Source organism: Periplaneta americana, chromosome 4, assembly GCF_040183065.1.
Source record: "Periplaneta americana isolate PAMFEO1 chromosome 4, P.americana_PAMFEO1_priV1, whole genome shotgun sequence".
Classification (NCBI taxonomy): domain Eukaryota; kingdom Metazoa; phylum Arthropoda; class Insecta; order Blattodea; family Blattidae; genus Periplaneta; species Periplaneta americana.
In genome coordinates this window covers 52,327,202-52,344,483 of record NC_091120.1, presented here as the reverse complement: position 1 = coordinate 52,344,483, position 17,282 = coordinate 52,327,202, and the positions used below count along the sequence as shown (strand labels likewise).

At 32.9% G+C, this 17,282-nt stretch overlaps 1 protein-coding gene across 1 annotated transcript in view; it reads left to right on the top strand.

The window, feature by feature from the left end:
* LOC138697796 (centrosomal protein of 135 kDa-like) overlaps positions 1-17,282 on the top strand; it is a 123,569-nt gene that overhangs the window by 11,848 nt on the left and 94,439 nt on the right. Inside the window, exons 8-15 of the mRNA XM_069823308.1 lie at positions 1,109-1,304; positions 1,592-1,818; positions 6,791-6,910; positions 9,188-9,376; positions 11,793-11,888; positions 12,379-12,608; positions 14,575-14,785; positions 15,608-15,723. Of these exons, the coding sequence (XP_069679409.1) occupies positions 1,109-1,304; positions 1,592-1,818; positions 6,791-6,910; positions 9,188-9,376; positions 11,793-11,888; positions 12,379-12,608; positions 14,575-14,785; positions 15,608-15,723 (1,385 nt within the window). The remainder of the gene's footprint in view (positions 1-1,108; positions 1,305-1,591; positions 1,819-6,790; positions 6,911-9,187; positions 9,377-11,792; positions 11,889-12,378; positions 12,609-14,574; positions 14,786-15,607; positions 15,724-17,282) is intronic.

Sequence of the window (17,282 nt, the reverse complement as noted above, 5' to 3'; positions counted from 1 at the left end):
GCTGAGGCCATTCTCTGAGTTTTGTGTTGGTCACTCAGTTGCCGTGGAACCCATCGTGCACAGATTTTGTGGTAGCCAAGATGTTGCGACACAATTTCACCAAACAAAGAACGAGAAATGTCAGGAAAGGCAATATGCAATTCGTCGAGTGATGTGTGCCTGTCTTGCAAGATTCTGTCGTTCACATTAGTCTTCAGGTCTTCTGTGATGAGTGATGGGCGTCCAGGTCGAGTTTCATCATGGACATTTGTTTGCCCATTGTTGAACATTTCGCACCATTTTCTCACATTTCTTTCATTCATTACAGTATCACCATACACTTCTTTCAATTGTCTGTAAATTTCTGCAGGTTTCAAATGTTGGGCATTCAAAAATCGAATCACACTCCTCACCTCACAGTCGGCGGGATTATCAATCACGTCGTTCATTTTGAAGTAACACAAAATGCACAATGGCGACTTGTTGCAACCAGTACTCACAACATTATGAGAACACATGTTAAGGAAGCCAGTTGACCTTCAAACAAGGAAGGGGAGTCAGCTGTGTGGCGGGTATGCGCGAATGGTCGTTATTTCCTGGATCCCCCTCGTATTATGCTGTGGTTTGTTATATTTCATGTCAACAATTACATCCATGTAATGTGGACCTTACAATTTTGTGTCTGGTACCACTATTACATTCATTATAAATATTCCTTTTTGTAGATGCTCTTATAATTTAGATTCATACCTCTAACTTACATTCACTCATTATGGCATCCTTCTCTTTTCCTTACACTCATTCACTATTTACTATAGTCTCTCACGAACACTTAACATATATTCACCCTAGTACACGACGTAACTCTTCACAGATACACATCATGCATAACGTGACCTGCCAAAGTGGTGTGCAATTTGAAAATAGGTCACAGTTCTGCCATCTATCCACAGTAACCCGAATCATGCAAAGTAGGCATTATACACACGCACAAGCACACTCACTCTCTTTCTACCCCAGTTCGATAGAGACTAATTAATTTAGTTTTGTTAAGCTTGTTTCTGGAAGATAGTGCTTAAAATTAAGTATTTGCTACATACTGTCTATATTAATTTGAATGTATTCCCAGGGAAAATTGGACAACAGTTTGATGCAAATACATGATCTAGAACGAGAAGTATTAGAGTTGAAAAGAAATAATCAAGAACTGCAAGCAAGTATAGAAGGTGTAAGAAATGAAAAACATCACCTACAGAGAAAATTAGATAGTGCACTTGATGAAAAGAAGAAAAATTCAGATCACATCAATGAACTTAAAATTATTGGTATGTAACTTGAATATACTTTATTAGTTGCGTATTTGTGTTATATTTTTCTTAACTATGTGAAATCTAAATTATTTATAATGTTGATCTTCTTATTAAGTGTCTTATGTTCTGTGGCCTATGAAGGTCGATTGTGTACCATTTTACTACCTCCTGAGCTAGTTGCCTCATAAGTGGTGCCTTATTGGTATCACTTTTGAGATTCAGACCTGCCTTTGGAGAGTTGAATAAACAACAAACATACATATTTTTGTCCCTTAATTGATTCTAATTTGATTTTTCTGTAGAACGTGGTCTCAATCATGAGATAGAACGTTTGGTGCAAGAAACAACTTTACAGAAACGTAGAATATCAGAACTGGAAAGCATGTTGACATCAAGAGTGGAGACAACACCTGCATCATCTCCAAAGAAGACACAACCAGAGAAGAGGCCAAAGAGCAAAAGTCCTCCCAGAACTCAGAGAGGAGACAGTCCACGTAAGCAAACTTCTCCTCCAGAAAATAATGTCAAAGTAAGCAGAAGTTTTATTTTGATTATAGGCATATTTATAGAATTATTATTGATATATATGATATTTATGTCCATTACATTGTTTTACTGTGTGTTTGGGCATATAACAGATTTCAAATAATGTTTACTTCTATCAGTACCGAATTTATGTAACTTTCGTTTATAATGCTAAACAATAGGTTATTTTTATGGTATAATGAAAAGTAAGGAAATCTTAAAATCTCTGTGAAATATGATGGGTCAACTACCCCTAATTTATAAGAGTGTTATGCTATAAGACGAAGATATTTTATAAGGACGTGGAAGGATAATTTTTTCTCTCTTTCGTTTTAAACAGAAGTTCAGAAAGACTACCCAAACAATGGCTGCCTTGAAATAGATAAAGTACTACCAGTAGGTTTACTGTAAACTGATTAGTTTTAAATATTGCTTATTGATATTTGCCATTCACTAAGTTAAAGAAATAATGTGAAAACTTACTTGGTTTGTTATCTGAAGACAGCTATAGATATACAGTCTTGATGATATGAATTAACTTGATGATCTTTTTAGTTTAATACACTTGTTATAGAATACTGTTTAATTGAAGATAAAAGCAATTTGATAATTTAATTAGAAAGAGTGAGAGTGGTAAGATACATTTTGATCTTTCCCATATAATAATGATAATAATAATAATGATTTATTTTAGCTGGCAGAGTTAAGGCCGTAAGGCCTTCTCTTCCACTCAACCAGCAAAAAGTGTATATACATATGCATGAACTTACAAAGAATCCAACAATTTGATTTAGATGAGAGTTACATGTATACAAAAGTTATTTACAAATTAAACAACAAAATACTATGAACTATTAATTAAACACTGAAATAAACTGTGTAGCAGAATTAAACTAAAATACATAGAATGTTAATATATTTCAAATAATATTAGATAATAGAAAGAGATTATTACGAGACAATTAAAATACAGCACAATCAGGATGATGTCTAATTGCTTTAATAAAAATACATATCTTGTGCCTTTTCACATTACCAGTACTAATTCAATATTTATTTAAATACATCCCTCTATCTAGTTGCTGTATCTTTCATTTACCTTGAGATGTCATGTTAATGAATAATATTACTGGTATTTGAAACACAAATATTTCAGACTATATTATTTTTAAATGTTTAAGTATCCTCATAATATTCACTATCAATATCTAAGTGAAATGGAGTCCGAAATTATAGACTACGGGAAAACATGGGCTATATAAATTATTATTACTGCACCATCTGTAAGGACCAAAGCACTAAAATGAATGGAGAACATCTACTTCATTGCCGAAAACTGGATCCTAATCTCCAGAAGACGAAGAACTCTCAAACTGTACTGGAATACCAGAAGACTCATGGATTGAATCCTTATGTCTCGCCATTAGGTAACAACAACACACTATAGAAAACAGCCGTTATTTTTATATGATTATATAAAAAGAATGCAAAACTAAGACTGCCCAAAGATAATGGAATGGACTTTGCAAGAATGATAGGAGTGCGACCAAGAAAATGTTGGCAAACTGGAGTGAGTGGATGATAAAAAATTCCGGATTGGAAGTGAGGCAGTGGCAAAAGATGAGATAATTTATACGATTCAAATGGATTGGATTATTGATTGATTGATTGATATGTTCAATTCATGGACACAGATTGATTTTAAAGAATTACTAATTGAACATGAGAGATAAATAGATTGAAAAATGTTATTGTTAAATTCATTTCTACAATTGCAAGGAATTAAGTATCTGCAAAAAAAAAAAAAAAAGTAAATGGAATTGAGATGGTAGAATTGTTGAAATTCAACATGAACGAGAAATAGCTAAGAAATTTTGCCTGGAACTCACTCACAGTGACAATCAGAGTTGTGCAGTTATGTGTAAAATACATTTTTCTCTTGATGTTTAAAATACATACCGAAATGACTTAAAAAAAAATGCCAGAAAACCATGGCTCTTGTAATGTTTGTTATGTACGACAAAAAACGCAAAACCTCTTTGTTGTTTTTATATGCTCTTATTGGAAAACTGCCCAGACAAGGGTAAACAATTCAAAATGAAAAATGTTTGAGGTTTTAAAATTGGTAAAATTATGATTATTAAGTGTACATATGATTAATGTGACAGACACAGATATTATTAAATGAATGTTAATCATATTTTGTATTATAGTCATTTTTGTTAAAATATTGTTTTTAGAAAGCCATTCCTAAAAGAAGATCTTTTAACTCTAGGCAAGTATTTTAAAAATTAACTATTACAGGGTAGAGTGCAAAAAAGAAGCTTCAACACTATTGTGAAAGGTATTTTTAGCACTGACTTTCAACTGTTTTGCCAATTGTCAATAATTGTTTACTGATTAAATTTCCAACTTCTTTACCAGTTAATATTTAGGATTTACCTTGCTTGACTAGTTTCGAAGTCTTGTGTTCCACTGTCCAAAACCTAGACTATATAAGTGTTAAAAGTGTATATAGAAAAATGAAGAATTGTTTACTACCGGATGTCACATGACAGCAGTTGCGACTGATCAGTGAAGTGGCTCAAACAACACCAGGCATATTTAAAAAAATTACTGTTTGTTAAGAAACGTACACAAATTAAATACTGTAAATTGCTTCAACACCCATCTTCTTGATAACAGCAGGAAACAGTTATTAAGACTTAACAATGTAATTATGAAAAAAATAGGGGGCACCAGGGTTTGAATCAGGGATCTCTCGATCTACAGTTGAATATTCTACCACTGAACTATACTACCACTTGCTTTTAGTATAAGAAAGTTTCACTATTAAATGAGTAGAAATACAGCAGTCAAGAAGTCTGAGACATTGTCTGTATACCAGCAACGGATCTTCAATTCTGTGCCATATAATTTGTATTTTTATTAGTGTAGCAAGTTGTCTTCCCAATTTTTAAAAAATATATGTGAAGGAACAAATACGATTTCTGCAAAACCTGTTAATAGGTGCCTGCCTGTTTGAACAATCTTCAGAAAATAATGATTTCATAGTGAAATGTGTAAGAAAAATTAAGTTTAGAATGTATAGAATTAAAGTTTGTTTGTTTTCAATGGCAGGATTTGGAGTTTTATATCATTTACCTTATAGAATTAAAATAGATTTATATTGTTATTACAGTACTTGAAAGAAAATCAGTCATATAGGCCTATATCTGCATAAAAACTAGTAGTTTCTTCCACAGATACAATACACGAAAGAACATTAGTCATACATCTGCATAAAAACTAGTTTCTTCCCCAAGTACAATACACAAAAGAAAATCAGTCCTATACATCTGCATAAAAACTAGTGTCTTCTCCAAGTACAATACACGAAAGGAAATCAGTCTTATCTGCATAAAAAACTAGTTTCTTCCCCAAATACAATACACAAAAGAAAATCAGTCATATACCGTACATCTCCATAAATACCAGATTTTTACCCCATGTAAATTACAGATATTTTATGTACCGGTAAAATATGTAATGAATAAATTATTTTACCAACCCCGAGACAGGCTTTTTTATGTGCCGTAAATCTATGAAATGAGATTCACAACTTTACTTAGCAAAAAATTTTATCACATTTTAAAATCAATTGTTCTCAGCCAGATATAACCTTAGTACTAGCATGATAACTGCTAGTCTAGATGGAAAAGATTGAAGTGAGAAATCTAGGTTATGGCAAATGAACATTAGGTTATTTTAAGTCAGTTTGTCTCATTGTGTGGGATATTAAGTAAACACACATCTTCATCTCAAACAGCAGAAATAACTAAAATGCTCTCTGAATTAATATCACTCAATAAAAGAATTGTATTCCAATGGATACCATCCCATTGTGGAATCCTGGGAAACGAGAATGTGGATGCACTGCTACTTACAGACCTTCTACTAAATCTACGTATTACTCTGTGAAGAGATTTATTAAATTTACATACTTAGACTTCAACAAACAAAATTTGATAACTCAATCCCAAGGGAAAAAATGGAACTCTCTGCATCAAAATCCACAGTTAATTCCCGATTTACCACGAAAATCGTCTGTAGCTGCATTTAGATTGGCAACAGGCCATGATTGTTTGTCCAAACACCTGCATAGAATTGGAATATATCAGTCCCCTAACTGCCCATTGTGCAACTCAAACCAAGAAATGGATTCGGAACACCTCAAAATCTGTGCTTCAGTGGCTGACCATGATAATATCTTTGAAAAATATTGGAGTGCAAGAGGTCAAATGACTTTATTGTCAAACGCCTGGCATTAGAAAACAACAAGTAAATTTAGAGGTGATTACATAATAGATTAATAATGAAGAATAGTTCGGTCGTCTTTAATTTTAAAAACATTGTTTATGAATTCCTGGAATGAACTGTCGAATATAGGTTACATTTATTTCAATTTCGTTTGATAAGACCATTATGTGAATGCAAGATTCTACAGTAATCTTATAGTGTCTTTAATTGCACAATTCTTTCAAAAAGAGCCATCATTATTGTCTTTAATATCAGAAAATTCCAGAATTTTGTTATTACTTTCTTTCAAATTTTACTAGTAATTTCAATTTTTAGTTGTTTTATAGATCGTGACTGTTTAGTGTATGTAAGATCTTTACTGTGCAAATGTACAGCAAACTGTGAATGTTTTGAAGTGTATAGTTCCACAGTTAATCTCCGTTCCAGGTACCTCACAAATTATCAAGAGCAGACCGTTCCTCAGAAAAATATATAAAATTAACAACAACAATAAAACACTGGACTGAATAGACTACATTTTTAAATATAACAAAATACTTGATTCCTTTTTTACCTGAAACTTTCATCACTTCTTCAGATGGCAAGTTTTAATTTAATTCACCCCATTTTTGTATATATTATATGAAATTACATGTTTTTCGTAACATATGAAATAGTGAATTTGTTCTTTTTTGCAGCAAATTTCCAAACAGTATGAAACTAGGATAGAAAAAATACAGTCAGAGAAAGATTACTACTTCAGTGAATGTCTTCGTTTGAAAGACCAGATTAACACCTTAACTGCATCCAAGAACAACGTAAGTTATTTTTGCGCATTTTCAATCATGATTCAAATGATTGGAATAAGAGAGACAATTGAAGATTCTCCATACCATAGTCTTGGTTAATAATTTTTACTGTAATGATTTTCGGAAAAGATATTTCGAATACTGTGATATCTCTCTAAGAAATAAGTAAGAAAATTGATATGAAATATGAAGATACATTTTCATTATTTTTGTAAACATTTTATGTTAAATGTTTTTCCTTCTCTTATGCTTTGATTTTGGACAATCTTCAGTGGTTACAATTTTATTTAGAAAGGAAGAATCCAAATGTGAAAAAATATGAAACTTTTTAATTTTGCATGTGTTTTAATTTTATATATTAATAAAATTACATTCATCTAAGAAGGTTAATTCCTGAATGTGGCCTAGTTGATTTCACATGTTTAGATAAATAATCGAATTCCATGCAAAATAATTTATTGTAAGTAATACAGAGTTATTTAATTTCTTTAGGTGTGATAATTTCCTCATTCAACTTGGACTCTCACTTTGAGAGAGGAACAGAGATTAAGGGTGTTTGAGAAAAAGGTTCTTAGGAAAATATTTGGGGCTAAGAGGGATGAAGTTACAGGAGAATGGAGGAAGTTACACAACGCAGAGCTGCACGCATTGTATTCTTCACCTGACGTAATTAGGAACATAAAATCCAGACGTTTGAGATGGGCAGGACATGTAGCACGTATGGGCGAATCCAGAAATGCATATAGAGTGTTAGTTGGGAGGCCGGAGGGAAAAAGACCTTTGGGGAGGCAGAGCTGTAGGTGGGAAGATAATATTAAAATGGATTTGAGGGAGGTGGGATATGATGGTAGAGACTGGATTAATCTTGCTCAGGATAGGGACCAATGGCGGGCTTATGTGAGGGCGGCAATGAACCTCCAGGTTCCTTAAAAGCCAGTAAGTAAGTAAGTAAGTAATTTCCTCATTAAGATTCACATTGATATATGGATGATATTGACTTGCAAAAAGTCGTACATTGTAATCAGATAGGCAAGTTGCTTGGTTCCCAGTGCCTCAATATGTAGTCACTAAGATATTTCGGACCTTGGCTTGTTGGATTTAATTTCTCAAGTGTGCCAAATTTATTACTGTGAAGACAGAATAATAATAATCGAAGATTATGGCTGGTAGAAATATGAATTCTAATGGAATCATGTATGCGTTTTATGGTGGATTGAAAGGAGATGCAATTAATATGCATCATGTGTAACAGAATATCTAATTAAAAAAATAATTGAATATCGTTCCCAGAATAAGAGTTTAAGGTACATATTTTCACAACAGAGTTAGACCCTTATTCTTGGGGAGTGGGCTATTAAATTTTCTTGTTTACTGAGACATGCAGAGGCTGTACTTAGGTTCTTAACATGATAGGAGTGAGTTTTTGAGACAATTTTAGCTAAAACTAGTTGTTTGGTTTAGCTTCTATGGAATGCTATAATACCCATAGTAACAAAAAATGAAGGGAGGATAATATTTATATTTATTTGCATAATGTAAAATTTATATTAATACTAGATTGCTAGTTACATTTTAAGATCAATGTCGAACTGTAATGATTGTAATTGTCCTTATGTTACTCAGTGCACAGCTTTGCTCATTCCAAACTATCACTATTACCTATTATGTTATGATATTACGTATAAGCAGTACTATTTGAAGGGTACACGGGAATAACGATCAAGGTCCATTTTAGAAAGTTTCGAGAAAACGAATTTTAAAGTTTAAGCACTTAATACTTTGTTATGTGTGTATTTAATAGAAATTGACGTAGTGGAATGTCAAGAACGATGATTTCTTATTACTAGCTAGACCACATGATAGTACTTCCTTTCCACTATAAGATAGCATTATTAACTCAATTTCGATTTTTGATGGACCTTGATCGTTTTTCCCGTGTATCCTTCATTTGTCAGACAGGAGGTTTTCTTGCTGTATATTTTTATGTTTAAAGATATGTTTAAAAATCCTCTAAAAAATTAAAGACTTCAAACCGAGCAGTATTGATAAATAACCACTGTATTAACTTGAATGGTGACCATTGTGGTCTTATTATTTGATATTTGAAGTTGAAAATCTATTCAGTAATTTATGTATGTTTATTTTATTATTCTTGTGTATTTATTGCTAATTTTATGACGTTGGTTTGTAAAGCATTAAATATTGTTTGAAGATATATGTTCGTGAAGATGTCTGCTGAATTTATAATTGGCTGTTAATGACTTGAGTTGTATTGTATCTTGTTAGTGTAATGAACTACGACGGAAACTGAATGAAAAGGAACAGAAACTGTTGGAACTGCAGCAAGTGAATCGTGAGTTAACCAAGGAGACAGATCTTTTGAAGTCTCGCATTGATTTTGTGCCAAAGAAAGACACACATTCGACAATGACATCTCCGTGTGCGTTGGACCAGGCTTCTGGAATGTCTCTGAAGGTAAATAAAAGAATTTCTCTTTGCTGTGGAAGCAGAAATAATTGATCTTTCATATTTAATTCAAGTTCACCTCCATAAATATTGAATTATTTTTTATCTGTATGTATATTTAGTGTTGCTAACTAAATGCAGTGTAAATTGATCTGAGAAGCGGAAGAGATGTCATGAATACATAAGTCTTAGTGCTGTCCCTTTCTTCTTCTTCTTCTTCTTCTTCTTCTTATTCTTCTTCTTCTTCTTCTGCTTCTCCTCCTCCTCCTCCTCCTCCTCCTCCTTCTCTTCTCCTCTCCTCCTCCTCCTCTTGCTTTTCATCATTATCAAAATAACTGACATCAGCACGTGAACAAAATGTCCAGATCCAGTTTTCCTATGGCAGTTTTGAACTATCGACCAATTGGGAGAAGAGAAGATCATTGGGATGCCCCATGAAGAGATTAGGTGGAAAATTTCTTGTAGAAGTAAGAATTTTAACATGATAGGATGATGATGATGATGATGATGATGATGATGATGATGATTATTTGTCTTCCATCATCTGACAACCTGCTTAGAATGAATGTTTAAGGAGCAATTTTATTGAGGAACGTCAATATTCTGTGTACTTCTTTGTTGTAGTTAATAAATTTCAAACTTTCTATCCTTATTGATATATGTTGGTACCTGAAATCTATTTATTTATTTAAATTTAAATATACAGAATAAAGAATATAATTACAAATAAGAGAAATAGAAATAAAATAATACAATCAATATATAAAAAAAAGATACAGTGGTTTTAACAAAATTTGAGACCGAATGAGCAGCGCTTGTGTTCGGTATCAGTTCAGATATAATATTAATAGGCCTATAAGAGAATATAAATTAAAATAAAATAGGAACTAAAATTAAAATTACAGTTACAGAAATTATATAATACAATATTAATATAAGAGAAATATAGAAAATAATAATAATAATAATAATAATAATAATAATAACAATAATAATAATAATAATAATAAAATAAATAAAATAAAATGGGAACTAAAACTGTGTATATTATCTTTCATTTTTGTTTTATCACACTGCAGTGTATCTTCTTCAGCTGTCCCAGATTATAATATTCTGATCAAAACCAATAACGATTATAATTATGCTCAATTTTTAGTTGTTTGCCAGTATTGTGTTCAATGTTCTGTTTCAGAGGTATTGGCTTTCTATTCTAATTTTCATTACAGTGTTTATTTATTTTTTTGTAAACATTTTAATGGATTTATGTACGTTTTACCATACCTAGTCATTGCCTTCAAAATAGAAAAAGCACTGAATATGTTTTAAATAATTCTGTTGAGAGTCAGAATTGAAATGAATAAGTGTCTACTTTCACTTATGTAAGAAAAATATGTAGTTTTTGTTGTCTAATGCTCAGCCCTTGGCAATGAAGCCATTAGTGCTCATGCTTTTCAGTATTTTTCTATTATGGATCCAGCATGTAGAGCATTACAGGTTTGAAGATGGTCTTCAGTCATTTCTTCTTCTTCTTAATCACATAGAGGACAGTTTGGATTATTGTAAATTCTTAATTTTTTTAATTGCTTCACTAAACGGTTGTGTAAAGCTGCTCCAATGCATTTCATATGATGATGAAAGAGCACCAACATATGGTAAAAATTAAAAATTGGACATATAATGGAAGTTGCAAAGAAATACCAGTACAATTGTTTTGGCATAATATGTCAATAGAATGTTGATATGAGACTATTTAAGACCCAAAGGCGATGAGGGAACAGGAACATTTGAATTTTATGGTACAGGATTAAGTGACTCTGAAACTCCTTCTGTTGACAATGATGGTGGTGTTGGCTGGGGACAACAACAGTAAAAATTTTAATGCAAACATATTTTAAGAGATTTAATATTCGTTGTGGCGTACCGTTAGCCAGACAGTTAGAGCGTCAGTTTTCTGTGCAAGGTAACCTAGCTTCGAATCCCAGCAGATCCAAGTGAAATTTGTGATGGACAAAGAAGGTGCTTGGTGGCAGGTTTTCAATGAGTACTCCCGTTCCTCCTACTAGCATTCCACATTTGCTTCAATCATCATCATAATCATCCTCATCATCATCATTATGCTGTACTATGTACTTTGCAAAGTCAAGTACTTGCCATTAGATAAAAAAAGAACAAAAATATTAAGTAATTGCATTGAAGGGCATTGTAAAATTATCTTGAATCATTTTACATTAATTTTTTCATCGAAATTAGTGATACAGATGGACATAGTACAACAAAGTTCAAGAAGATTTGTAATAATTTTCTTCCTTTTTATGCTAAAAAATCATTATGATCACTTCATTTGTTGAGAAAGACGTAAGTTTGTTAAATTTTACAAGTCTCATTACGAGTTGCAATTAATTTGCTATTTCTGTTTGTATTTCAGACAGTAATAAAGCGATTGGAACGAGAGCGGGATCTTGCAAAAGGTGATATAGAACGTTTGGAAGAGGAACGAGATGCTCTTCGTGAACGTCTTAAGGTATTAAGGTATCATTTGTTAAAAGTTAATATGTTAGCAAGTATCATTGTTAATTCTTTACCTTGCAATTAATGTGAGTGGTAGTTTGTTATAGTGCTGATTCTGCATTCTTTGTACAAATTTAATTGTTATATTTGTCGTATTACTTTCTACAGATATGAGAAAATTAAATTATATTTTTAACATTAACCTGGATACTGAAGTATTAAAACATATAGAAATATATTAATACCCTGCAGCTTCAATAATTTTACATAATGTGATTATATCTCTTTTGTTTCAATATTTTTAGTGTTGGTATAATACCTCGTAAATCCGAAGCTGTAACATCTTCCTGAGGAATTTACTCGTATGTTCTTGTTGTCATCGTTATTGTTCTTTAATGATGATGTTGATGACGATATCATCAGTATTAATACACCATTTTTTCTTTCACTTTTCAATTAAACCCAAAACTTTCACGTTCACATTTGTTTCTCTTGTATTACAGATTGCTACAGAAACCCAAGTAGCAGAGCATGCCCGCCTTGAAAAGACGATTATAGAAAGTGAAGAGAGAGTGCGGAAGTTAGAAGCTGAGAGACGAGAATTATTATCTTCGCAAGGATCTCGGAAAGCAACAATTTCAAATATGGAAAGTCAAATGGAATCGTTACAGAATCAGCTTTTTACTGCACAGTCTGAGCTAACTGAACAACGTGCATTGTACAACCAAGTCAAGTAAGTGTGGAAAAGATATGTATTTGAATAAGTTAACCAGCAATTGTAATCAAACAGGAATTCCAGTATCATGTGCTCTTTTTATTCCATTCCACATTGAAGTGAGTTACTTAGACTATATTTCAACAAAAAAATAACAACTCATCTGAATGTATGGCAATCTATGAGCTTAAAACATTTTCATTTATATTTTTTTCTTATTTTACGTTTCTTTCCAAAGAACTTGAGAGCAATTTGATGATACAGTAATTGGTTCTTTTATTCAGTTGTTTATAATTTCGTTTTTAATTTATAATATAATGCTATTCAAAAGCCACTTCACACTTTAAAGTGATTATAAATATATAATATTTGAGTTAGAAAAATAATCATTGTGTTGGGCAAACAGTGGGGTTTGGTTTTTAGAAAACATTGGTAAGCCTGCTGTTTCCTTATTCAACAAACACTTTTTTTTTTTCTGCGACACCATGCACAGCATTTTGCAGACGGTGTCTTGGAATATTCCTAATTTCTTGCGAGATTGCATCTTTCAGTTGCTGTAGGGTTGTTGGATGTGCCACAAAAAATATATATACGTTCTTTAACCAAAAGATGGCCAGATTAGGATATGGAGATCGTGGAGGCCATAGTGCCTATTGATGACAATCTATATAATTGTTTTGCAGGGATATAGCTGCAAGGCAACGTCTTGTATGAAGATTATCTTTTTTAGGTCGTGATTCGTCAGTTTAAGGGTGACAAAAAGTAGTGCTCTCTGTTTACTGTGATGGTCTCTGTCTATTATTTTACTGTTGTCTTCTCTGACGAAATATGAACCAGTGATGAATTACGAAGTGAACCCACATCATACAGTGACCTTGTTGAATAAAATTAAAATCTGGGTGTCATTTTCAAACCAAATTCTGCAGTTTATTACATGTGTTAACTCCATCATCAAAGCCACCAGTGTGGCTCAGTCGGTTAAGGCACTTGTCTGCCAGTCTGAAGTTGCATGCAGGCGCGGGTTCGATCCCCGCTTGGGCTGATTACCTGGTTGGGTTTTTTCCGAGGTTTTCCCCAACCGTAATGTGAATGCAAGGTAATCTATGGCGAATCCTCGGCACCATCTCGCCAAATATCTCGCTATCATCAATCTCATTGACGCTAAATAACCTAGTAGTTGATACAGCGTCGTTAAATAACCAACTCCATCATCAAAAAAGAAGTTTTGCTTCGTCTGTCCAGAAAGCTTTGTCGAACCAATTATTATTAAACTGAATCTGTGCTAGCACAAATAAAGCAGAATCATATCTTTTCTGCTTGTCACTCCTTGCGTGCAAACACTGGGGTCTTTCAGATTTCTTATCTGCTCAAAATATTCCTTTGTTACTTTTGGCCTTACTGTATTACTCCATTTGTTAACATAATTTGTCGTTTGGCTTTCTTATATGATGCTGTTACATTTGTTGTGGGGGAGATATATTCCATAATTCATATGAGCATAAGTGTTGATCATTTTACACCATCCAGGGAGTATGTGCAGTTATTTAAGGGTTCCACAGTCATGAAGCAAAAGATTACAAATGAAAAACCCCATTATTTGCCAAACACAGTGTTTTTTTTTTCTCCAGCTCTAATATTATATTACTAAAGTTTGAAGTGAGGTTTGAATGAACTTACTATTCTGTTTGTTAGCTTCATTGTTTAAAATCAATAGAAATTAAAGAATTACAAATATGGCGTGATTTTTACTTTATTTTGATTCACGTATGTCAATATTTAAACCCAAAAGGTTATATTACTTTCGTTTGTTTGACAACCTATGAATTTCTTTTAATTGTAAATCTTATTGAATAGTTTTATGAAAATTGATTGTTTTATTGACAGTTTTACAATTTAGAATATTGTCCTGTCTTTTACTTTTATCATATATATATATATGAAAAAGTTGTAAATGTTATATCAGTTTTCTTTTCATTATTTAAAGAGTCCTTCATGAGCAGACAGACAGAGCACTCGCAGATTCTCAAGGACAACTTGTGCAGTCTGAAATGGAACTTACAAATTGTCGAGAACGTGTCAGACAGTTGGAGAAAGATAGAGCCAGACTTGATCAAGAGGTGGCGCTTCTTAAAAATGAGGTGTCTGTTGTTAGAGGCAATCTGGCACAAGTGGATCAAGAGAAAGATGGGCTTCTGGTAAGTTTATAAAAATAAGTAATATAGCTTCTCACTGTGGAGAAAATCATGATCATCTTCCCCACTCTCCCTACATTCCCAACTTGACACCCTCCACTACCATCTTCTCCGTTCTGTAAAGGAAAAGCTGCGAAGCCAATGCTACAAGATGCTGGAGGACATCCGGAAAGCAGTGCTTCGGTGCTGCAGGATGATCTTATCTTTTTTCCAAAGCGTTTTTTGCACAATGGATGACGGAGCTTCAAAAGTGTCTGAATAGCGGACAGCAGGCCTGTGCAGGTTCAAGAAATTCAACCAGAATGCATCCCAGAATTCATCAACTCTTTCCTTATTGCATCCCATGGAGGTAGTTTGGGGGTTATCGCTACGAGGCTCATTTTAGATGCTCGTGTTCCCAGCTTTGAAATATTTCATCCATCTCCTAACACTGCTGGCGCCCATGCACACATCTGTGTATGCACACTAAAGTCTGAGGTGAATTTCAGCAGCGGATTTTTCCTCGTTAGCAAGGAATTGAATGACAGCACACTGTCGAAACAAAACATCATTGTCGGCTATTTTGCAAACATTGCTTGTGGTCATGTGATAGAATGACATCACAATATGTCAATACATAGTGTAAAGTCTGTAGATTACGATCATGCAGTCGTTTTTGTTATATTGTTGGAATTGGAATTATAGCAATGGATTGTTCATGACTTTCAGTACAACCCTCGTATTGGAGAGCAAGAGAGTTAGTGGCTTTATTGCCAATACCTCAGCATTAGTTCAAATCACGTGTAAAAATATAATATGTAATGTATCTGAATTCTTCACTTTCAGATAAGCGTCGATAATAAAACTGAGAGAGTAGCAATGCTTGAACAAGAATTGAAGTCAAAAGAAGACCGATTGCTGAGAATGGAAGAATCTTTAACTGAAGCCAGGAAGAAATTAAGGTAGGATTCATATTTATTTTAAAATAAGCTTTCAGCTTGCATCTGTTGGTTTGTTTATTGTGTTTGAAATTCTAGGAATCATAAGCTTTCATCTGTTGATTTGTTTATTGTGTTTGAAATTCTAGCAATAATAAGTCTGGGTATAGGTGCGTAGTCTTAAAAAAAATGTAAGCTCGGAAATTTCTAAAAAAAATGTACAGAAATTTTGGTAGACAAGAGGTTTAGATTGTACTTTTTCCTTTGCTAGTGAACATGTTAGATAGAAACTACGTTTCGAAAATAGACCTACGTTCGTTTTCTGGTGAAAACGAGGGGGAAAAGAAATACTACTCATTTCTAATGCTTAAACTGACCTGGCTGATGTGAGAACTGGAGATGAGAGCATGTAATCATAATAAAAAAGGTATATTAATTTAAACGTGTAATTACATAGTAGAACTAAAGTGAAAAATATTTGTAGATGAGTTAGGTTGGGCAGTTTCAAGTCCTGCAGGCTGTCAGATGTTCGAGATCTATAGTGATACTCTTCGTTTTCAGGTGTCTTAAGAACATGCTACAATAGCTAATAAATAGCTCCTTTCTCTAAACTTTCCAACAAAATTGTACAGACTGATTGTTTTGCATTATTTAATTTCTGTACAATTATAGTACTGGTGATTTCATGCTCTCTGTTAATGATCCCATGAATTTGTTCACACTTTCATTGGTTGGAACCTCCTCTTGTAAATAATCTTCCATTGAATGCCTACTATTTCGAAATCTTGCTACCAATTGAAGAGCCTTTGTGCACATTATAGGCAGGGATATCCTTACACCATATTAAGATCATTGAATTTTTCTAAGGCGAATTTTTTCAATTTGAAATAAAAATCTCTCTGCTTCCATTTCTTAATGTCTGACCCCAGACAATAATACCGTAGCATTTAAATATATTTTTCTAATGAAGTTACTCCAGTGCACATGTGCTTGTTAGAAAGAGCACACCTTTTCGGTTAAAATGATACTGTGTACTATTTTGGCCAGTTATGTCGGAAATCTCTGTACCTACAAAGATAATTATAGTTAAGGAAATATATTCCCATTGGCGTTCCAATCTTATTAGTTGTAACATCAACATGTTGGACAGATGTTAGTACTGTTTGGAAGATCCCAAAAATGATGCAATGAAAGAACAACAGAGAACATGCGCTATATATATTTTCTTTATTCTTTAAATAGATTTAATGATCTGTAACTAGTGGAGCAAGGTACAGACTTTATTCAAAATGTTTAGTGCAGAAAATAATAACATGTTTTAATTGTAATTTTTAGATACATCTGAAAACGGATGTGATGTTTTAATACACTATATACTGTTCAGGCAGTTATAGTCATCATGATTCAGATTATGCCCACTTTCTGATTGCATTGTTAGCTGCATGGTAATTATTAATTTTTCTCATGTTGGAATATAAAGCAATAGTTTATGAAGAATTTAGAAAGCAGCAATCTGATAAATCTATCACATGTAAATTTATATACATTTGTTAATTACTTTCATAAAAGAGAATCATTGCTTC